General features: G+C 34.5%; 1 protein-coding gene and 1 pseudogene across 3 annotated transcripts in view; both read right to left on the bottom strand.

Annotated features, from left to right (window-relative positions):
- The window catches only part of LOC136030859 (pre-mRNA-splicing factor ISY1 homolog), a 52,539-nt pseudogene extending 48,548 nt beyond the window's left edge, over positions 1 to 3,991 (bottom strand).
- A 3,782-nt stretch (positions 3,992 to 7,773) lies between these two features.
- LOC136030857 (3-hydroxyanthranilate 3,4-dioxygenase-like) overlaps positions 7,774 to 24,051 on the bottom strand; it is a 56,290-nt gene continuing 40,012 nt past the window's right edge. For all 3 annotated transcript variants that reach the window (XM_065709918.1, XM_065709917.1, XM_065709916.1), the window contains 5 exons: positions 18,889 to 19,051; positions 18,132 to 18,238; positions 15,895 to 16,010; positions 8,991 to 9,220; positions 7,774 to 8,033 (listed from right to left, as the gene is read on the bottom strand). In XM_065709918.1, coding sequence (XP_065565990.1) covers positions 7,854 to 8,033; positions 8,991 to 9,220; positions 15,895 to 16,010; positions 18,132 to 18,238; positions 18,889 to 19,051 — 796 coding nt within the window. In that variant the 3' untranslated portion in view covers positions 7,774 to 7,853. The remainder of the gene's footprint in view (positions 8,034 to 8,990; positions 9,221 to 15,894; positions 16,011 to 18,131; positions 18,239 to 18,888; positions 19,052 to 24,051) is intronic.

Raw genomic sequence — 24,051 nt, 5'->3', positions numbered from 1 at the left:
ACCTTAACTACCCCCGGGGCATAGCTTACAAGACTTCTGGGGGGCTGTGCTGACCCCTTAGTTTTTGTTATTTGATCTGTAAACTACTTTGAACAAAATGGCTATCTCAAAATGTTGATCAGATACATTTGGGAAAATGGGGCCTCTGGGGCTAGTTGCCCTCCGATCACTTTGACTCTTGAAAAGGGAACTAGAAGTTTCGATTTACAATCGAGTGAGCCCCCTCCGAGGTTTATACTACCATTCCCACCATAAAACCTTATATACCCCCTGGACACAATTTACATCACTTGCATCCCAGTTTTGGTGGGATGTGTCATCCCTGGAGTCTTTTTTATATGATCTTTAGTCTATTTTGAACAGAATGGCTATAGAAATTATGTCGGACACATTTGGGTAAAAGAGGTGTGGTGGGTGGGGGGCTAGTTGCAATCGGATCTCTTTTGAATCTTAAATAATTTAATTTACATAAAACCTTCAGGCCATAACTTAAAACGTTTGCCCCGGGGCTCTGAAGTTTTGTGTTGACTCTGGAGTTTTTACAATCTGACGTAGGAACTATTTTTAACAAAATAGGCATCTCAAAATTTTATTGCAAGGGTTTGGTGAAAAAAAGGCGTGGGTAAGGGGGCTAGTTGCCCCCTGATCTCTTCTGGCTCTTGAAAATTGAACTAGAATTTGTAGTTGTCAATCAAATTAGCCCTCTCTGAAGTTTATACGAGCATCCCTTCGATTAGAATCAAAGATGCCCCCAGGGTGTAACTTACAACGCGTGCCCCCGGGGTTGGGAGGTTCTGTCGACCCTGAATTTTTTGTTATATAATCTTTGAACAAGTTTTAGCAAAATAAAAAATCTCAAAATTTTATCAGATATATCTAGGAGGAAAAGGGAATGGGGCGGGGCTAGTTGCCCTCCGATCACTTTTGACTTTTAAAAAGAGCACTAGAACTTCCGATTCCTAATCAAATGAGCCAGATCTGAAGTTTATACGACAATCCCTTTCATATGAAGTGCCTCTGGAAAAAGTGCCTCTGCAGGTTAATGTGGTCGTAAGGCTCGTAAATTGTGTACAAGGTCAAGTTTTTGGCATTCTAAGAGTAATAGCTTTTGAAAATTCACACATACAAGCAATACGAGCCGATTATAAATTTTGGGGATTGGATAGGTTTTGAAAATGAATGGGGTTTGGAGGAGGGTTGCTTACTTTCCAATCTATTTTGACTCTTAAAATAGCACTAGAACATTTTGATTTAGTTCAACATCCGCATAAATGTTTCTTGAGAGCTTCAGTGCTCTTAGCTTGCGTGTTAGCATTAGTTGTAGTACCATTCTTAGCAGTATGTCCATAGCACCCCTGATTTACATATCACCTTTGATTTCTTCAACATTTCTTTCAATATACGCTACAAGCTTAATTTATCATCATGAGCCGTTCGTAATACTTTTAGTTTGATAGCAGCAGCAGTAGTAGTAGTAACAGGTGCAGTAGAATTAATAGTAGTACCTTTTAGCTTCCTTGGAATTAGTAGTAGTAGTAGTAGTAGTAATAGTAGTAGTAGTAGTAGCAATAATATTAGCAGTAGTAATAATATGGGTAGCAGCAGTAGTAACACTAGAATGCAAGTATTTTCTTTTGTTTAGTTCAACATCTGCCACAAGAAACCCTGTTCAAACCCTGTTCACTTTCAAATACCAAACTGTTGCTATGATATTGCGGTTACTTTTTTCAACAGCCTGCATACAGACGGCGTGTTGTGATCAAGTTCAACTCCCCCTCCCTCGAACAAAGTCCTTGAGAGTTTCACATTTATACCTTTTGGCATAGTTGTAATAGTGGTCAAGGTAGTAGTATTTGTATTTCGAGTAGTATTAATGAAAGTATATTGAAAGTAATTTAAAGTATTTGAACTAATTGAAAGTAAATATTGAAAGTAATTTAAAGTATTTAAACTAATTGAAAGTAAATATTGAAAGTAATAGCGGTAGTGCTAGTAGAAGGAGAAGTACAAATGTGTTGCCTTTACAAGTAGCTGCAAAAGAAGTAGCAGTCTAAACAGCAGCAGTAGCAATAAATCTCACAGTGATAGAAGTATCAGAAGTGGCGTGCACATATTGGCTTTTGGTCAGATGTTTTTACCCTTTTAGCATTTTCTAAAAGTTCCAACTGAATAACCGAATCAATCCTTCAGATACGCTCTTTTGACCATGTGCATGCACATAGCGTCTTTTGATTTAGTCCAAATTTTCCCTCAATATTGTAAATGGAGTAGTGTAAGGGTAGTAGAAGTGGTGGGAGCATCAGCAGTGGTAGTTGCGATAATAGTGGTAGCATGCAAATATTCGCTTTTTGATCAGCTCCCTTATGGTTTCCTGAAAATTTCCTGAAAATTCTTTTTTTTAATGTTGTCTGACGCAAGTTTACTTTATTTGTCCTTTTTTCTTTTCTTTTTTGTTTTGCCTGTAGACTATGTATGACCGTCTTTCTAAGTATTAAGTACTAGTATTATGTAAATGCTTTATTTAAGTGTTTATTTTGATCCCTGATCAAAGTTTATATAGTTACTGTCTTTTTTTGTTCTTGGTTGTATGTTTGGCTTTATAATACACTTGTATATATATATATATATCTGTCTATAACCAATCATTTATGAGTTATGCCCTTTTGACAGTGTGTTTACACATAACGTGTCTTGATGTAGTTCAAAAATCCCCCCAACATTCTCTAAAAGGCTCTCCTAAATTTCCTCCTGATTTTTGAAACTAAACTTTGAACATGCTTATCTTTCGCAATAACACATACTGCATGTAAACAATTAACGAATTGCCTAGCTTATAGCCCTTAATCTGAGGATAGTTGGGGAGTTGACATCCTAAGACATAATTACTATACCTTTCAACAATGCTGAACAAAATAGTTGCCTTAAAATTTTGACTGGATATGTTTGGAAAATGATAGGCTTGTGAGGGTAGGAACTACTTGCCCTCCATCACACTTGACTCTTAAAAATGGCACTAAAACATTTAATTTGCAATCCAATGAACCTCCTCTAAAGCTCACACCATCACTCCTTCCATAAAAAGCTTATATGCCCCCAGGGTATAACTTACAACCCTTGCGCCCAGACTCTGGGGATTGTATCAAACCCAAAGATCTTGTTATGTGATCTTTGGGCTATTTTCCAACATATTATTATCTAAAAATTTCGATCAGAGGCATCTGGGGAAATAGACGTAAGAAGGGGGAGGGGCTAGTTGCCCTCCGATCACTTCAACTCTTAAAATGGGAACTAGAAATCCTGACTTTTAGTCCAGTAGCCCCATTCCAATCTTATACAACCACGCTTTCAACAAAAAAAAAACTTATTTGCTCCCAGGGCACAGCTTACAACCCATTCCCAGAGGGCCTAAGGGGGAGGGGGTTGTCATCCTCAAAGGCATAATTTCTAGACCTTTCGACTAAGCTGAACAAAACGGCTATCTCAAAAATTTTGATTGGATGTTTTGGGGTAAATGATGAGCGTAGGGGGGGGGGGGGGTTGACTGCCTTCCAATTACTTTCAATTAAAAAGGACAGTAGGCATTTCTATATCTAATCGGTTGAGCCCCTTTCGAAGCATTTATGACAATTCCATCTATACAAAGTACACTTTTAAATGAAGAAGTAATACATTATGCCAACATCGCTCTTTACTTAGGCAGCGCTATTGCGCTGCCTGTGATGGTACCAATGGTATTTAAAGATATTCTGTAAAAAGGAATGGTACTTACATCATCTTTGTACACCAAGCTGGCCATAAAACATCTTCATTTTCTTTGACGAATTGGTTCAGGTTTTTCTTTCCCCCAACCATGTCGGTGTCAGCGGTCTTGATTCTTGTGTTTCTTCGTAAAGGGATTAAGCTACACTGGTAGCTCTTCAAATTTCGCAGGTATATATTGAACTCTAGAAAAAAAAGCTTTGCAACAGATAGGAATAATTACGTAACTGGTTTAATTGCAAATATAGCCTGGATTTTGGCAATGGAACCTTTTGGTTGCAGCGAAGCTTAAACATAAATATTCATCGAAAAAAACACGTTCTATTATGATGATTATAAAGCCAGATTATTCTCACTGTTCTATATTACGCCAAATTTTTGTTCCTAAGTAAATAATTTATTAAAAAGTGCTAGGTATTTGTAGGAGATAGGCTATCATGTTTCACTGTGATGGGATTACTTTACACGTCTGAGAATAGGGTAAAAGGACCCCCCCACCTTTCTCTTTTCTTACACTTCAGTGGCTAGGAAGGTAGTCTGCAGAGTGCCACGGGGATCAACTCTAAGGGTAAAATCTCAATGAAATTTATCGCAGTACAAGTCATCTGAGTCCAAAAAAATCATCTTTTCAGAGCTGCAGTATTTACTCCCTTCTTCTTTTAAATCCTTTCTTATCAATTCTTCCCATCTAATCCAAGGATATTTATTCGTTATCCTCCATGTTCTCTTGTTAGCATTTGCAGCAAAAAATACTTTACCTGCCACATGAGTACATTCATTTACCGTTGATGTGGTATTCCAAGGCAACAGATCATCCAGCTCCTAAGCACGATCCAGAAAATGGAGTGATTACACGATGTTTAATCCAACAGTTCATGGTAACGAACTGTAGAAAGGAGCGACCCGGCTCAATAGTAAACGAAACTCTAAAAATCAGAATTTTGATAGCAAGAGATACATCAAAAGAATCGGATTTTTATCTTGATTTTAACTATATAAGTTTCATTAAATTTAGTCTTTATCATCAAAAGTTAAGAGCCTGAATATATTTGCCTTATTTTGGAAAATAGGGGAACACACCCCCTAAAAGTAATGGAATCTTAACGAAAATCAAACCATCAGATTCAGCGATATTAGAGAATCATGTTGCAAAAATTTCAGGCTCCTATCTACAAAAATGTGGACAGATCACGGGTGCGTGTTTATTTGTTTGTTTTTTTTTTCTTTCCCAGGGGTCATCGTATCGACTAAGTGGTCCTAGAATGTCGCTAGAGGGGGCATTCTAACGAAAATTAGAAGTTCGAGTGCTCCTTTTTAAGTAATCAACAAATTGGAGGGCACATAGGCCCCCTCCTACGCTCATTTTTTCCTAAAGTCAACGGTTTAAGATTTTTAGATGGCCATTTTGTTCAGCATAGTCGAAAACTTTAATAACTATGTTTTTGGGGATGACTTACTCCTGCTGTTACGGGCTGCTGTCAGCTCTGCATTCCAAAAACTCAAGGTCGTAGGATTTGAGACTAGTGAGCCACACAAAGACGCTGGGGTGACAAGAATGGAACGCGACTTTAAAAATGCTGAAAAGATTGTCCACTTTCTCCAGGATTTCTTACCTTCCTAAAGGAGCAATTTCTCAGGAATATAGTAACTCGAGAGATGGGAGTAAGCAGCTGGACGTAGAGGAGGCTATTCCAATAGATGGGAAAATCCTGAATAATATGACTGTAAAAGAGGTTACCTTAATGATGCGGGATGTAACGTGTACTAGTCGCCAGCCGATGCTGACTTGCTGATTGTGATGACAGGTCGAGTCGGCAGAACGCCAACCCACTGTCTTAATAGGAGAAGATACGGAATTATTAGTCCTTTTACTCTACCGCACAAAGTGATACTATAAACCGACATTTTTTCCATTCTGAGTCAAATTCATGTAAAACTGGAGGCCATCTGTGGGATATATTGGCAGCTAAAGTGAAACTCGGTGACAACGTTTGCGACCAAATTATTTTGCTCCATGTCTTTCTCAGATGCGACTCGACTTTACGAATTTATTGCATAAGAAAATTTACACCAGTGAACCACGCGAAAAAGAAGACAAACTCCCAAAATATCGCCGAACTGTTCCTACATTCACCTTATACAAAAGACGATATTAGAACAGTTGGAGAAAAGGCCATGCTTATCTTATTTAAGGCTTAAAAAAGAAACAAGTCTTGACCAGCTCCGCTAAAGGAAATTCCTAGAAAAACTTGAAAGTTCCGGGAAATATGTAGAGGCAAAAAAAACCCTCCATCCAAGAAGCGATGTTTGCAAGTATCATTCGTTTCGACCATACTTCCAAGTACACGCTTGGCAAAATGTTGAGTGTCGACTGGATCCTTTTGAGTTTGACTGAATTGTGTGGAAAGGAGAATTGCGATCTGTGTATCCAGATATATCCCCAGCATCTTCCCTTCTCACAGTGTTTCACTGTAATTGTAAGAGCGAGTGTTCGAGCACGTGATGTTCTTGCAAAAAGCATGGATTAAAATGTACCTTGGCTTGTGTCAATTGTAAGGGAACAAGCAGTACTTACTACGAAACAGGTGATGCTGGAAACCTTCAAGACGATGGTAGCGAAGAAAAAGACCAAATTTTTGATTAGCTTTGACAGTATGCAATGAATCTCTGTGTTACTGTGATTTTTATCTGCCTTATGTAATTAATCTCAGTGTTGCATTATATTTGATTATATTTATCTCTCATTTGGAACTAGTATTTCGTCTCAACTACCGGAAGCTCTTTGACAGAATGTTTTGTTTGTTTTTTTTTATTGTCAAATATGCGTTTCAACTTCCCCTCCTCCTTCTCATTCTTGATCACTTTCACAAAACCAAGGTTCCATGAATACTGGAATTTCCATGGGCCCAATCTTGGTTGTTACCAAGGAGTGAGGCTGCAAATGTTTTGCCAAGTTTAAAATACAACTGCAGGCTGAACCTCTGCCCCAACCTCAGTCCCTCTCAAAACTTTAATCCCCAAACAATTCATTTGACTTTAAGCATTTAGTTTTATTTTCATTAACAAAAAAAGCGTAAAAATGTAATGTCTGATCACATTTGCTGGAACTTATTCAATCAGTATTTTTTGCCTCGACCTATAATTAAACCTAAAAAAATTCTGAAAGAGCTAGAGCGGAAAACTTTTCGTACTCGGAATCAGAACATATTTTTTGGTCGGGTAGTGAATGGATCACTTGTATAGCAATTTGCTTGAGGTTGACCCCTTTTTTTCACAAATTTCCTAAACTATTAATACAGAATCCAGGGATAAACCAATATCATCCAGAACATTAGGCTGAGACAGATGGTCTTGACTTTCACATTGAAATTTATGACTTTTTGAATATGATAAAAGTTTCAAGTGTGCTTATTCTCACCCAAGTTTTTACTTTCCTGATCATACAAAGAAGAACTATGACAGCAAATAAAAACACCTGAGAACTAGATACTTACTTGTCTGATGAGCTTAGTAATCGATGTTTGACATAAGTGACATTTAAGAGCCTGGATTAGCAAAAAACGACCCTAGCGATTACACAAATTACTTCTTAATAGACTTTAAACTTTGACGCATCTGTTCCAAGGAAAATCAAATCCCGTCTTTTTTTGTATTTGTATGTGTGTGTGCGTCTTTTATTTAATATTTTGAAGTTTTTACTTACTTTCATACAGATAGGACGACCGTCAAGACACTAAAATCCACTGCCCCTAGGACTGGTTGTGTTAGATTTTTTCTTAGATTTATGATACATCATAAAAATCTGTAATCAAGTGTCCCAGAGTCCCCTCCTTTAAGGCTTAGAACAACCGCATATTCTATTCTGAGTGGAGCAGAATTGTCGAAGTGTTCTATCAATTCGCAATTTATTTCGGTTGAAACTGAAACTTTTTTTTTATCATCCAAAACATCTCTTCTATGCACAGCTTGTACTCGAAAGACTAAATTTTTTAATTAACTGGTATGACAACAAAATTTAATTCCCAATGTGACTTTATTGTCAAAAGTCAATCACAAAACAAACACCAAGAACGATCAGCAAGAAATCCAGTAAGCTAGTCAAAAGTTCTTTGCCAGTCATTTGAGTCTTGATTATGAGGAAATGTTATTTGCAAGACTCTAGCCCCATCCTCTCTCATAATCTTGTAGCGACGCCCTCGTCGAATGTAGCCTGTGTCGTTGACTTCAAGAATACGTGTCGCTTCACCGGCAACGTCAAGAAAAGATGTCCCATGCTACAAAAAGGGAAACTAATTGAAAAGTTGATTCCTCCTTTAAAAATTTGGACATATTTATTAACATTGTGAAAAATACAAACAATAAGGACGGTTCAAATTACTGATTATATATAACTAACGAAATTGAGGTAAATAAAAGAAAAACAATGAATCAGAAAACACCCCATTACGTCAAATTTTTCGCCAATTTCTTGACTTTTTTAATTCAACCAGCCAGTAGAGGTTTTAAAGTTCGTTTTGCCTCATTTCTTTTATTTTTCTTTCTTTTAAAAAATAGTTTCTTAATAGATAAAGATAAATCAGATATTATGTTTAACAGTAATTTTTTATACGGTAGCCTATAATTTATTAACACAAAAAGTAGCTATTTTCAACAACCATCAATAAAATCCACTGGGTTGTTTGTGATGGTTGTTTCCATCCTGACAACCTGCTATATATTTAAAACCAAACTTAAAATGAGAAGTTATAACTTAAATTATAATCAACTTCCTTGAAGATAACGCTTCAACCTGCTCTTGAACTTTTTAACATTTTCCGTCAGCCTTATAGCATCCGATAGAAATACACTATCTTTAAGAATTCCAAGCTACATAAAAATAATAACATAATTTACTGCTACTGGAATTACTAATAAAGACCCACTGCAGAACCAAGCTGCATGAGATGCACAGACTGTCCCTCAACCCCAATATACCCAGGTCGTAATACTTTACCCTCTTCAATAAAGTTCCAATTTACTTTAAAACATTCCTAGTAACCTTTTCCTACCCCCTTTGTAGACAGCCTGCTTTCGTTTGGGCAAAATATAACCCACCTGTTGATTTTCAGGAATAATAGTTTGTCTTGTAATTTTGGGTTTTAATTTGTCATTCTCACGTTGAATGTAAAAAAAAAGACGATCTAGTGAAATTATATGCATTCGTTTTCTTTAAATAGATTGTATAAACTTACAATAGCCCATATAAAGGTGTCTCCTTCTTCATTGACCACCTCATCCTCTCCAGTTCCATATACAATTACTTCAGCTTTAAATTCTCCTTGGAAAAGATCTAGCTTTCCATTGTTAAGTTTTTGGCTATTTCGGTCAAGCCACTGCTCAAGTGAAAAAGGCTCACCAACACACACCTTTTCATTTGGTTCATAAGGAGCAACCATTAGCTTAGAATTTTTTGATGGGATACCTAGAATAGGAAAGAAATGCAACTTTTTATTTCCTAGAAGTGTTATAGCCATAACTTCAAAAGTTAGAAAAGAAGGCATTTAATAACAAAAAAGACACAATTTTACAAGAGGTATAAAGCCCTATTTTACTGTATGCTTATCAGGAATAACTCCAAGGGAAGCTTGTTTCAAATCCCTTTTTAAATGCTAAAGTTAATTTATTTTCTGCAAGTACCTTAATCTATTTTTACAGATTAATTTTAAAAAACTTTCCGGAAAAGAATTTTTTCAAAGAAAAGTAATGACCACTTTAAAACTTAAGACGGGAAATAAAAATAATTTGTTAAAATTCAAACTAGAAACGACAAGAAATTACTATGAAAGAATAAATGAAACCGAAAATGAACAGAAATTAAATAAATAAATTACAAGAAATTACTATTAAAGAATAAATGAAACCCAAAACGAACAGAAATTGAACAAACAACCATAACAAACAAACATACAATAGGTAATAATGTAAATGAATAGGTAAGTCTTAAAACGAGCAAAACTTAAACTGAATATGGTAATCAAGCTTGAAACAAACACAAATCACTACAAACAAGAGTTTAGGTTTTGCCTCCTTCTCTCAAACCTCCTTCTCTAAAACCTACTGCATTATTGACGCTATACTGAAAACGAATTATGTTACAAATATTTTCTGTTTTATTTATTACAACATTGAAAATAGATATAAGAATTAGAGCAGAATTAAGTTTTGAAGTGATGAGCTTTCAGCAATTAATATCATTATATTTCAAATATTTAGTTTAATTTTATTATTTCTTTCCAAGACTGTTCAAGACAAATCTAGTTTCACTTAAAACAAGAGTTTGAACACTGCCCCCTTTCTTAACTGAAAAAATCTAAAGCCTACTTCGTCATTGGGGCTTCACTGAAAACGAATTATATGACAAATATTTTCTTTTCCAGTTATTACAGCATTAAAAATTAAATTAAAAATTACAGAGAAATAAAATTTTGAACTGACTCTCTTTCAATATATTAATGTTATTATATATCTAATATTTAGTTTGATTTTATTTGTATTTTCCAAGACTGTTCAAGGCACATATAGTTTTCAGTAAAGCGACAATGACAAAGTAGGTTTTACACTTTTACCGTGAGAGCAGAAGGCAAAAACCAAACTCTTGTTTGTAGTTATTTTTACTCGTTTCAGGCTTGATTTGCATATTCAGTTTAAGTTTCACTCGTCTTAATATATATTTATTAATTTATATTAGTACCTCTTGTATGTTTATCTGCTATGATTGTTTATTTAATTTCCGTTCTTTTAGGGTTTCATTCATTCTTTACTAGTAATTTCTTGCAATTTATTCATTTATGTTAATGCTTTTGCATGTTTTTTTTACAATGATTTTTTATTTAATTCTTCTTTGTTTTGGGTTTCATTAATTCTTTAATAGTAATTTCCTTTCATTTTTGGTCCCTTCAGGCAGGAACTACAGTAAGGGAATGGGTACGAGCCATTCTGTTCTTTCACATACCCTTCCTTTTTAGCTTACCAACTTATTGAAGCTTTGATGGCTTTGATGAAAAAACAAACAAACATACAAACATAGTAAACAAACATACAATAGTAAACGTAGTAAACAAACATACAATATGTACTAATATAAATGAATAGATAAATCATGAAACGAGTGAAACTTCAATCGAATATGCAAATCAAGCTTGAAACGAACAAAAATTACTACAAACAAAAGTTTGGGTTTTGCCTCCTTTTTTCAGTGTAAAAGTCTAAAACCTAAACAGCGCTATACTGAAAACGAATTACATTACAAATATTTTCTTTTTTACTTATTGCAACATTGAAAATAGACATAAGAATTAGGGCGGAATTAAGTTTTGAAGTGATGAGCTTTCAGCAATTAATATCATTATATTTCAAATATTTAGTTTAATTTTATTATTTCTTTCCTCATTTTAGTTTCACTCATTTTAATATCTATTTATTCATTCATGTTAGTATCTATTGTATGTTTATTTGCTATGATTGTTTATTTAATTTCTATTCGTTTTGGGTTTCATTTATTCTTTAGTAGTAATTTCTTGTAACTTATTCATTTATATTAGCATTTTTTTTTAGCCCGGCTTTCGAGCCAGTCTCCCTGCCGGGGATGCTATGTGAATAGTTTGAATATGCATAATTAAAGAATAATAAAGAACTTGAACTTGAAATTATTATTTTTTTTTACTACGGTTTTTTTACTACTATTTTTTTACTTAATTTCTCTTCGTTTTGGGTTTCATTTATTCTTTAACAGCAATTAAACAAAAAAAAAACATTTTTTTAACTGAAAGTAAGGAATGACGTTAAAACTTAAAACGAAGAGAAATTATTCCGTATATTTAAGGGGTTGTCCCCTCTTCAACGCCCCGCTGTTTACGCTGAAGTCTGACTCTTTCTCAAAGCTCTACTTTTTAAAACAATAAAACCCCTTAGCGTAAAGAGTTGGGCATTGAGGAGGATTCACGGGGGCATTAATTCAAAAACGTTAAGAAATTAAATAAAAAAAAAGTTCACTCTTTACGCTTACGTTTCTACTGTTTTGAAAAGTAGAGTTGAGAGAGAGTCGAACTTTAGCGTAAAGAGCGGGTCGTAGAGAAGGGAACAGCCCCTTTCATATGCGGAGTAATTTCAGTTCGTTTTAAGTTTTAATGTCGCTCCTTACTTTCAGTAAAAAAAAACTTGCTTTTTAATTTAATAAATAAACACGCATCCGTGATCTGTCTTCTGGCAAAAAATACAAAATTCTAGATATTTCAAACAGTTCGTGGTAACGAACTGTAGTAAGGAGCGACCCAGCTCAATAGTAACCAAAACTCTAAAAAATGGAATTTTGATACCAATAACTACATCAAAAGCATCGCATTTTAATGCTGATTTTATCATCAAGATTAGTCAAACCCATCAAAAGTTACCAGCCTGATAGAAACAGTCAAACTTTAGCGTAAAGAGCGGGACGTTGATGAGGAAGCATCCCCATTCATATAGCAAGTAATTTCTGTTCGTTTTAAGTTTTAATGTCGCTCCTTACTTTCAGTTTAAAAAACTTTTTTTTTATTTAATGCACATAAGAGCTTGAAACCTCTACTGTAGGGTTCTCCGATAAGCTGAATCTGACGGTGTGATTTTCGTTCAGAATCTGTGACTTTTAGGTGGTGTTTCCCCCTATTTTCTAAAATAAGGCAAATTTTCTCAGGCTCGTAACTTATATATTTACAATCAGCATAAAAACACAATTCTTTTGATGTAACTATTGGTATCAAAATTCCGTTTTTTAGAATTTCAGTTACTATTGAGCCGGGTCACTCCCTACTACAGTTCGTTACCACGATCTGTTTGATTTCTTGTCATTTCTAATTTAAATATAAAAGGTATTTGTATCTCCTGATCTTAAGTTTAATATGAGGTTTACTTTTCTTTGAAAAATCTCTTTTTCGGAAAGTTTTTTTTAAATTAATTTTTGTTTGTTTTTGATTGCATTAGTTTCAAGTTTTTAGAAAATGTCTTGTTTCAAAATCAGTTTTTTTTTTCCAACATCAAACTTTCATCAAAGTTTCAAAACTAGTATCAAAGTATCAAAGTAAAGAAAGCATATAAGTAAACAAGGAATCAAAGTAAAAACGTGTCAAAATACAATAAGTAAGTTCCGTAACTCAGAGCCATTTCCCTGGGGCTGGGAGGGGGCTCTAACTCGGAAACATATTCGTTTGAAATTTGAACTATTTCGAACAAAGTAGCTATCTTAAAATTTTAACCGGATACCCTTTGGGAAAGCGAGGTGTGGGCTAATTGCCCATCAATCACTTTTGACTCTTAAAAAAGAACTAAAAGCTTCAATTTCCGATCTCTTGAGGCCCATCAAAGTTAATACGTCTGCCCCCTCCACAAAAACTTATATTCTAATAATGAGCAGCTTACATAAATTACAATCCTTTCCCTGGGGGCTATGGATGGTTTTTTTCAACTCCTAAGCTATAGAAATTTGAATTTAGGAAAATTTTGAAGATTTTCACAGATGCATTTAGGGGAGAAGACATAAGAAGAGGGAGGGGCATGTTACTTTTTGATCATTTTCAATTCTTAAAAAGGGCACAATAAATTTCGATTTCTGATTGAATGAACATCCTCCAAAGTTTATACGACCACGCCTTCCATAGTATATTTTATATTTTAAAGATGGGCTGCTAGTATAACTTACAGCCCTTTCCCCTGGGCTGGGTTCAAACCAGGAACCATAGCTGTTTGACATTCGGATAATTTGAACAAAATGGCTAATTCAAAGTTTTTGTTGAAAGCATTCAATAAAAGGAGTGAGGGAAGGCTGCCTACTGCCTGATTACTCTTGACTTTTAAAACTGGAGCTAGAACTTTCATCTTAAATCGAATGAGGATAATCCGAAGTTTATACGATTACCTCCTTGATAAAACCTTATATATAAACAATGGACAGCTTGCATAATTTACAGCCCTTGCCCTGGGGGCAGCGGGAGGTTTAGTCAACCCACGAGTAATAATTATCCCAAAGTCTTGATCGGATGCATATAAGAAAAAGAAAGTATAGGGGGGGATATATGTCCACCAATCACTTTTGATGACTCTTAAGAAGGTAAATGGAAATTCCAACTTTCAATCAAATGAGCCACCTTTGATGTTTGAACAGCTAACCCTTACAAAAGAAACCTTAACTACCCCCGAGGCATAGCTTACAAGACTTCTGGGGGGCTGTGCTGACCCCTTAGTTTTTGTTATTTGATCTGTAAACTATTTTGAACAAAATGGCTATCTCAGAATGTTGATCAGATACATTTGGGAAAATGGGGCCTCTGGGGCTAGTTGTCCTCCGATCACTTTGACTCTTGAAAAGGGAACTAGAAGTTTCGATTTACAATCGAGTGAGCCCCCTCCGAGATTTATACTACCATTCCCACCATAAAACCTTATATACCCCTTGGACACAATTTACATCACTTGCATCCCAGTTTTGGTGGGATGTGTCATCCCTGGAGTCTTTTTTATATGATCTTTAGTCTATTTTGAACAGAATGGCTATAGAAATTATGTCAGACACATTTGGGTAAAAGAGGTGTGGTGGGTGGGGGGCTAGTTGCAATCGGATCTCTTTTGAATCTTAAATAATTTAATTTACATAAAACCTTCAGGCCATAACTTAAAACGTTTGCCCCGGGGCTCTGAAGTTTTGTGCTGACTCTGGAGTTTTACAATCTGACGTAGGAACTATTTTTAACAAAATAGGCATCTCAAAATTTTATTGCAAGGGTTTGGTGAAAAAAAGGCGTGGGTAAGGGGGCTAGTTGCCCCCTGATCTCTTCTGGCTCTTGAAAATTGAACTAGAATTTGTAGTTTTCAATCAAATTAGCCCTCTCTGAAGTTTATACGAGCATCCCTTCGATTAGAATCAAAGATGCCCCCAGGGTGTAACTTACAACGCGTGCCCCCGGGGTTGGGAGGTTCTGTCGACCCTGAATTTTTTGTTATATAATCTTTGAACAAGTTTTAGCAAAATAAAAAATCTCAAAATTTTATCAGATATATTTAGGAGGAAAAGCGCATGGGGCGGGGCTAGTTGCCCTCCGATCACTTTTGACTTTTAAAAAGAGCACTAGAACTTCCAATTCCTAATCAAATGAGCCAGATCTGAAGTTTATACGACAATCCCTTTCATATGAAGTGCCTCTGGAAAAAGTGCCTCTGCAGGTTAATGTGGTCGTAAGGCTCGTAAATTGTGTACAAGGTCAAGTTTTTGGCATTCTAAGAGTAATAGCTTTTGAAAATTCACAAGTTTGTTTACTGTGAGGGACCAAAAACTCTTATTTTTTTTTTATATCTGAATAAAGTGGCGTCAAAAAAGTAAGAAGAGTTTCAAGAGATAAAACCATTTTCATTACAAAAACCCTTAAGAAAACTCCAAAATGCAGCAATCTATATACTTTAAAAATTCTGGTTCAAAGATATTGCTACCTTTGATAGATTACGACTAGACATTTTAAAATAATGCAAAAATTTCTATTGAGAATGAAATTAAAATAAATATTAATAAGAAATATCTCTATTCCTAAGAAAGCAAAATCTCCACATTTTCGCACAACAGCTATATTTATTGACTGCAGTTTTTTAATCAGGGAATAAAAGTTTATATTCAATTAATTAAAAAAAAATATTCAACAGAAATTAACGGAATAAAGAATTCAATTAAAAAGTGTTCATGATTTGTTGTTTGATGTTATGCTCTGTTCTCAAGTCACGGGCAGAATTATTTTTCATTGGGTTTTCACAACCAGTTGTGCTATAATATTTTGAAAAAAAAGCACTGCCCATAGAAAAATTATGATTAAATATTAATTTATTTGTGACTATAACCATTTTTTTTGTTCGTAGGACCTTGATAATAAAAATAATTTACTTATTTTAGATCATAACATTAATTGCTTTGACATAATTAATTTTTACCAGCAGAGACAACAGATAGAGAAAAGAGAAACCACGAAAAAATAATAGACACAAAGAGACAAAAGAATACAAACAATTGAATAAATTAACTCTTATCAACTGATTCTTATGAGCTCCTGTAGTTGATAGAATATCCAATAATATAGAACTTACCTATTTTTGATTCTTCGGATACAAAGAAATCGTCAATAACAGGTTGAATGCTTTTTGGTTCGGTAAATTTGAACCATCTTTCATAAAGAACATCAGAGTTGTCCCTTGTATAAAATCTGTAAATAAATATTCGGCCAATACTGCTGCATCCACGATATAGGGTCATAATTTGTTTGATCATGAAGGTACATTTATTTTTTTTTTTTTAAAGATCCAGTTTAAGTACCATTCTGTGAAATCGTGGTGTATAAATAAAAATTTTGATTTTATCCTATGATTAAAAAAAACAAACAAGTTTGTTTTAGCTTAAAGTAAGGAGCGACATTAAAACTTAAAACGAAAAAGAATTATTCATACATGAAAGAAGCTGTCCCTCCTCACCGTCTCGCTCTTTACGTTGAAGTTTTTTATTGTTTTAAAAAGTGCTGCTGTGAGAAAGAGTCAGATTTTGTGTAAAGAGCAGGGTGTTGAAGAGAGGACAGGAGGGGACTTGTTTCGATTAAGGCGTGAGAAAATTGTAAAGAAACCTAGGCCTACTCTCATTTTTCATTCTTCGTATCATGGTTGCAGATCAAACTCTAGCCCACAATAACTGAAAATTTAAACACATATTTTGAAAAAGAAAACTGTCAAATGAAGAGGAATTGCCATTTGAAGCCGATTAAGAAATGATAACTGTTATTTAGACTAATCTTATTGATAAAAGTTGTTATTTTGGATAATCTTATTAGTAAAAGTATGAAACCTCTCGAAATCGACGTCGGACTGAAATGGAAACTTCATCATTAGAATCATCATAGCTGATGTTAGCGTATATAGCATGATTAAAAAATTCCAAGCATTTCCTTATTTCCAAACCAATAGCAATTAGAAACTAGTAATCAGTTATTGCTTCAATGCTAAGACGAATAATAGAAAAGGAAAAAGTATTTTATCTTAGCATTGTTGGGTTTATTGACCTTTTTCACGCCATTGCCCAAAGTCAAAAGGTCTTTACATTTATTATCTTGTAATTAAAACAAATCTATACACCGATTTAAAAAAGGTAAAAAGTACAAAAATGAAATTTAAATTCCCTACCAGTGGTGCTGATCTCTGTATGGCCCTTCAGTCAGGAAGGGCTATGGAAGGTTAAGAACTAGCTATCCTAAGCTATCGTACACCTCTCCTGCTTACCTTCCTCAGATTTCTCCAGCTACCCGTTTAGAGCTAGTCTGTCTGTGGCTAAGCTTATAGAGTTACACCACTGACCCAGCTCTTAACAAAACAAACAGTAACACCAGAACTTGGGCCTCTTTCCTCACAGGTAACGGATTTCAAATCTAGCGCACCAACCATTTGGCTATAACCGCAAGATAAAAATATTGATAGATCTCCTGAGTGTCATCGGGTTAAACACATGATCCGATACACTGCACCGTCACCGGGCATACATCGATTACACCATTTAACAAAACAACATAGACGGAGTTTAACCCGATCTTAGTTCAAATTAAATTAAAAAAACAAGTTTTCACCTGAAAGTAAGGAGCAACATTTAAACTTAAAACAAACAGAAATTATTACGTATATGAAGGGGGCTGCCTCCTCCTCAATACCTTGCTCTTTACGCTAAAGTTTTTTTAGTACTTTTGAAAAAAAGCTTCTTACTGTCCCAACTAAACGACCCTTGTGTCCTCCAAATTTTTTTAGTCACTTAAAAATGGCACTAGAACTTTTAATTTTAGTTTAAATGAGCCCTTTCACGATCTACTAAGACCACAGGGTTAATACAGCCACCCCTGGGAAAAGAAAAAACAAAAAGCAAATAAACACGAATCCGTGACCTTTCTTCAGGCAAAAAGTAAAAATTACATATTTTTACAGATAGAAGCTTGAAACCTCTGTAATGTTGTTCTCGGATACACTGACTCTGATGGTGTGATTTTCGTTAAGATTATATGACTTTTATGGGTGTTTCCCCCTTTTTTCGAGAATAAGGAACATTTTCTCAAGCTCGTAACCTTTGATAGGCAAGACAGACCTTAATAAAACTTATATATTTGAAGTCATTATAAAAATCTGATTCTTTTGATATATCTACTGTTATTAAAATTCTGTATTTTAGAGTTTCGGTTACTATTGAGCCGGGTCGCTCCTTACTTACAGTTCGACACCACTAACTGTTTGATAAGTGACTTTCAAAACCGTATAGCTTGAATTTGTTGACAAATTTATGCAACAAAAGAAAGACTTACCTAATGCAGTCCAACTCCTGTCTAGTTCTGCTTCTCTCTAAGCGAAGACCAACAGTATTTGAGTAGCGTTGAGGAGACATTGGTATCCTTGCAGGCAAAAGAAATACCTAAAATTATGAAACAATGAGGATCAACAAAATAAATGTAATCTTTAGATTACGATAGTTTCAGGTTTATAGCATAAGAAATTATTTTTATAATAATGTTTATTCATCTATTAAACGAAAATTAAAACTGTTCCAAATAAGCATAAAATGGTAAATAGCTTATATACATAATATTTAGCTTTATTAAAATTTAAGAGAATGCATTATAAAATGCAATGAAATATAATAGAAGTAAATGCTTTCTTGGATAAGTAATTAGTATCAGGATTTTAATGAGAAATTGAATTAAAATCATCCTAAGTAATCACCTTTCAGAGAGTTAATGTAGGTTAATTAATTAGAGAAAAGCTGTGTTGCTTAAATTCCTGAATAATATTCAAATTGAATAATAATAATATGAATAATAATAATAATAATAATAATAAAAAATCCTGAATAATAATAATATTCAAATTGATCGTAAACTTGCATTTATAAATTTCAAATTTCAATTTTGCATTTATAAATATTTTCTTTAAAATTCCCAAATGACAGTTTAAGCATCAAAAATATTTTCATAAAATTAAAGCAACAAGCCACGTAAGACTATTCTTTGTTAAGTTTTGTTATTCTGAATTAAAACATATCATTTTAATTGCATTCTTACTAACCTCTCCTTGTTTGATCGTGATTTTCCGGGGGATTCCTTTCTCCATTACATACAGATCCATATCCCCATACTTCATATAGAAAAATTGATCACAGTTGGTTATGCGGTAATCTTCACGTAGTCTTGGACCTCCAACACAGTAAACTTTCAATTGACCTTCATACCTAAGAAAGATGTTAAATTAGTTCATATATGGCCCCCTTAACATTAATAATATGGAACCATGAGGTGTTACACCATACAGTTTTATCCTTTTGAAATTCCTAAATCTTCCAAAGGGATACCAAAATTTGCAACTATATACATTCTTCCTAATGAAAGGAGATCAAGGACACCCGTAATCATCTGAATATTCATTCAATTCATAAGAAAAAGGAGATATTTCAATTTTTTTTTATATATATAGATAGTTCTTTTGTAGCTCTCATACATATTAAATGTCATTACTTAATTTTCATCAAGATCGCACCCTTTTTGGGAGAGTTTCATTCCTATTTTTAAAACTGTGCAAATTTTCATTGGCTAAAAGATTTTAAAAAGTTACTGTAAAATGAAAATATGTTGCATATTGAGAATCTGCAAAAATAATTGACACAGCTTTCTAAAATTACTTTTCATTTTTGCTTTGCTATTAAAGTTTGTTTATCCTAACAGATGTCTGTTTTGTTTTGATTTATTCTTACAACTAAACTCTACTTTATTGTTTTTTACACCGTAACAATTCTCTTCTGCTTTACTTGTTCTCATGATAGGCGTGGGGCTGTGCCGATCCAAGGAAGAAGGGGCTAGGACAAACCCTTCCTTTAAAATTAGCAAATATTATCTTACGCGTCATTTTATAGAAATTCTTGCGAACATTTCTTTATTATTTTGGATAAAACTGTCAAAAATTCAAAACTTAGCATCATTAGTCTGACAATAGTTAGTTACGCTCAAAACTTAGACCCATACGCAAATACAAGTAACTCTGAAACAGTGTATCTGATAGGTCTAATTCAGACGTACAGTTTTCAAGTTGGAAAGTCAGGTGAGACAGTGGACACAATGTAGAACTGAACTGTCAATACAGGCAAGATAGAGTAGCTCCATATATACCAGTCGATTCAACGCAGAATGATACGTAGGAGACTATACTCAACCCAGACTAGAGAAAAGGTACAGAAACACTGTTTTCTAATATACAGAAAAGTCGCTTTTCGCGAGAACCTGGTGAAATTTCACAAACCAAATAGCTATACGCGAATCAGCACCAGAAGCTGACCAGACGTACTATTCATTAACATTTTTACGCGCAAACATTGTTGAGGCACAATCAACCAAATTGACAGCCCCCTTCTCTGAGAAATCACCTCGTGTATTCTTGCAGAAATGTTAAAGATTTATTTAGAATCTGGGCTAACGGGAGTTTCTATTTTTATTCTGCGAAAGTTCCAAAAAAAGCTTCCTACATGATAAATTCCTTTTGTGATAAGAAATTACACTATATCGGTGAAAAGTATTATATCTAGAAAATGTAAAAAACAAATTCCTTTGATAATATTCAAACTTGGACTTGTAGAAGCCCTAGTACCAATTTTTTTTATTGTCATTATTATTTTTACCACAAAAGAATTCGTTTTCTTACTTTAGGGAATCTCGAGCAGTAAAATTCTAAGTCTTCACAAGAACTCTAAACACAAATCACATGATCATTTAAACTGTTTTCCATATTTCACCATCGGAAATAATTTCGCTTGATATAGACTATAAGAGCACTTTAGTGAGCCTTTGACAATAATTTGGAAATGTTAGAAAACAATTTTAAATGAATTATCCTTGAATGAATTCAGACAAAACTTCAACAAATCTTATTGCTTGAATTGTTCAATTGAAAAATTTCACAGCCAAATACATCTTAAAAGACTAAGAAAAATCACTGATTCATTAAAAAAAAGTAAAAAAACAAAATAAAAAAAAATACCATACAGTATTACAGACTTTCGTAGTAGCGGGCACAATATTTAAAAAAAGGGTTGTAAAAAATCAGCAAAAATAAGCTAAAAGCATTAAAGAGCTCAAGAAGGTATAGTTTGATTTTTAAATGCGTAGTTGTCTTGGAATTCAATGGATTGCTATTAGTTGAACTCTTATGAAAAAAGCGTTGTCAAACTCAACTAATCAGGTTTTCCTATTATTTTTTTTTTTTCACGGTTCAATCCCGGCAACACTAACGAAAACGTGATATTGCCCTAAAAACTTCCTAAGTTTGGAACGACCACCTTAGAAAATATAGTGAACCTATATTTTCTAACCAGCTATGGATATAGTTAGGGTGTCCAGGGTGCAAAAGTGTCTTTGTTTTAATGCCCTTGTTACTTCAAACATGCATTGTTTTGCAACATTTGAAATGTAAACTAGAGGGTAGATTTATAACTCCCTTTAAACTTCAATTTAATTCCCATGTTCTTACATGACTAGCAAAATCTTATGAAAAATCGCGAAAACTCCTGAGCCGTAAGTCTGTTCCCTTCGTTAAGTTCAATTAAACAAAAAAAAAAGTTTTTTTTCTACTGAAAGTAAGGAGCGTCATTAAAACTTAAAATGAAGGGAGATTATTCCCTATATGAAAGGGGCTGTCCCCTCCACAACGTCCCGATATTTACCTGAAGTTTGTATTGTTTTAAAAATGGAGCTGTGAGAAAGAGTCAAACTTTAGCGTAAAGAGCGAGGCGTTGAGGAAGGGACAGCCCCTTTCATATACGGAATAACTTCTGTTCGTTTTAAGTTTTAATGTCGCTCCTTACCATCAGTAGAAAGGACTTGTTTTTTGTTTGTTTAATTTCTGATCGTTTTTTAAATGATGCCAGGAAATCTGATCCCGCCTAAACGGAGAAACCCCCTCACCATGGAAATATCCTCTAGACAATTCAATCCCGGTGAAAACTTACGCCGGACAATTACTCTTAACCACTCCACGCGCAAAATTGAGACGGAAGAGAGAAAGCTAGACATATAAAAAGAATTTTATATAAGAATTCTGGCAAATTCCCGCACTGTATAATTTCCCCTGATAAGTCTAATTCCTGGAAACTTACCTCCCCACGGAAAATTCCCCCGTGGAAAAACCCCCAGCAGAAAATTTGTCCCTCCCCACCCGAAAATGTTGGGCCTTTCAACTATGATGAAAAAAATGGCTATCTCAAAATTTTGATCGGACGATTTTGGGAAAAAAGTGGCGGGGGATGTGACTTAAAAAGAGCACTAGAAATTTTAATTTCCGCTCGAATGAGCCCTATTGTGATATTCTAGAACCATTGGGTTGATACGATCACCCTTGAAGAAAAAAAAAACAAATAAACACCCATCCATGATCTTTCTTCTGGCAAAAAATACAAAATTCCACATTTTTTCAGATAGGAGCTTGAAACCTAGATATTAGAGTTCTTGTGATATGCTGAAACTGGTCATGTGATTTTCATTAAGATCACTTGACTTTTAGGGGTGTTTCTTCCTTTTTTCAAAAATCAGAAAATTTTCTCAGGCTCATAACCTTTGATGGGTAAGACGAAACTTAATGAGATTTGTATATTTGAAATCAACATAAAAAGCTGATTCTTTTAATAAATCTATTGGTATCAAAATCCCTTTTTTAAACTGTTTTTTAGAGAATTGGTTACTATTGAGCCGGGTCGCTCCTTAGTTACAGTTCGTTACCACAAACTGTTTGAACCAGAATTTTCTCAGGTTTTTTCTTTTGGATGTTATTACGTATATGAGGGACTTTCCCCCTCCTCAATGCTTCGCTATTTATGCTAAAATGTTTGAGAATTGGTAAAAAGCTTGCTATTCTGATTAACCGGTCCTTGTGTGTCAGGAGTCATTCTTGAATAATTGGAACAAAAAGTCAAACATTAGCGTAAAGAGTGAGGTACTGAGAAGGGGGCCACCCCCCTCATATACTTTATAATTTCTATTCGTTTTAAGTTTCAATGTTGTTCCTTACTTTCAGTTGGAAAAAAATTGTTTTTATTTTATTTAACAACAACCACAAGCCACAAAATACATTATCTTTGGTTTATTATCACATAAAAATCATAGTTAAGAAGCTGTTTAAGATAATATTAAAAGGTAAGATTGGCTAAAATAATAACGCAAACAAATTACTGTTTATATCGGCCATTGCTTAACAAAATTCTAACTTTAGTGAAAAGAGCGAGATATTGACGGGGGAAGAAACTCCCTCATATACGTAATGTGAGGGGTTCACCCCTTCGTCAATACCTTGCTCTTTATGCTAAAGTTCAAATTTCGCTTCAATTCTTTAAAAATGACCCCTGAATCACAAAGGCTGTTTCATTAGAATAAATAGCTCTTTGACGATTGGGCTTCGCCCAATCGTCAATATCCCGCTCTTTACACTAAAGCTTGAATCTTGTAAAAATTCCTTAAGAAAGACCCCTAAATCACAAAGGCCGTAGAATAAATAGTTGAAACTACTAAAAATACTTTAGCGTAGAGTGAATATTAGGAGGAGGTAAACCCCTTCTATGCGTGATAGCTTCCTTTCGTTTTAAGTTTTAATGCTGCTCCTTACTTTCAGTTGAAAAAACTTTTTCATATTTATTTTTTCATTGTTTATAAATAATGCTAGAAAATCCTGCGCCAAAAAAAAATTGTTCCTCCCATGCCAAATTCCTCCATGGAAAGTTCCCCCCATGTAACCCCTCTTCTCCACCCCTCCCCTCCAACCAAAAATCCCCCTAAAAACATCTGTACACTTCCCAATAGCCATTACTATATTTAAACAATGGTCAAATTTTGTAACTTGCAGCCCCTTCCACGGGAACTATGGGGGAGTAAGTCGTCCCCAAAGACATAGTTATAAGGTTTTTCAACTATGCTGAATAAAATGGCTATCTCAAAATTTTGACCCTGTGACTTTGGGTAAAAAGAGCGTGGGAAGGGGCCTAAGTGCCCTCCGATTTTTTGGTCACTTAAAAAGAGCACCGGAACTTTTCATTTCCGTTAGAATGAACCCTCTCGCGAAATTCTAGGACCACTGGGTCGATACGATCAACCCTGAAAAAGAAACATTTTTGTAGATAGGAGCTTGCAAATGTACAGTAAGATTCTCTGATACGCTGAATCTGATGGTGTGATTTTCGTTAAGATTCTATTACTTGTA

Source organism: Artemia franciscana, chromosome 9, assembly GCF_032884065.1.
Source record: "Artemia franciscana chromosome 9, ASM3288406v1, whole genome shotgun sequence".
NCBI classification, from domain to species: Eukaryota; Metazoa; Arthropoda; class Branchiopoda; order Anostraca; family Artemiidae; genus Artemia; species Artemia franciscana.
The sequence above is the reverse complement of the archived record's forward strand: the minus strand, read 5'-3'. Positions and strand labels throughout refer to the sequence as shown.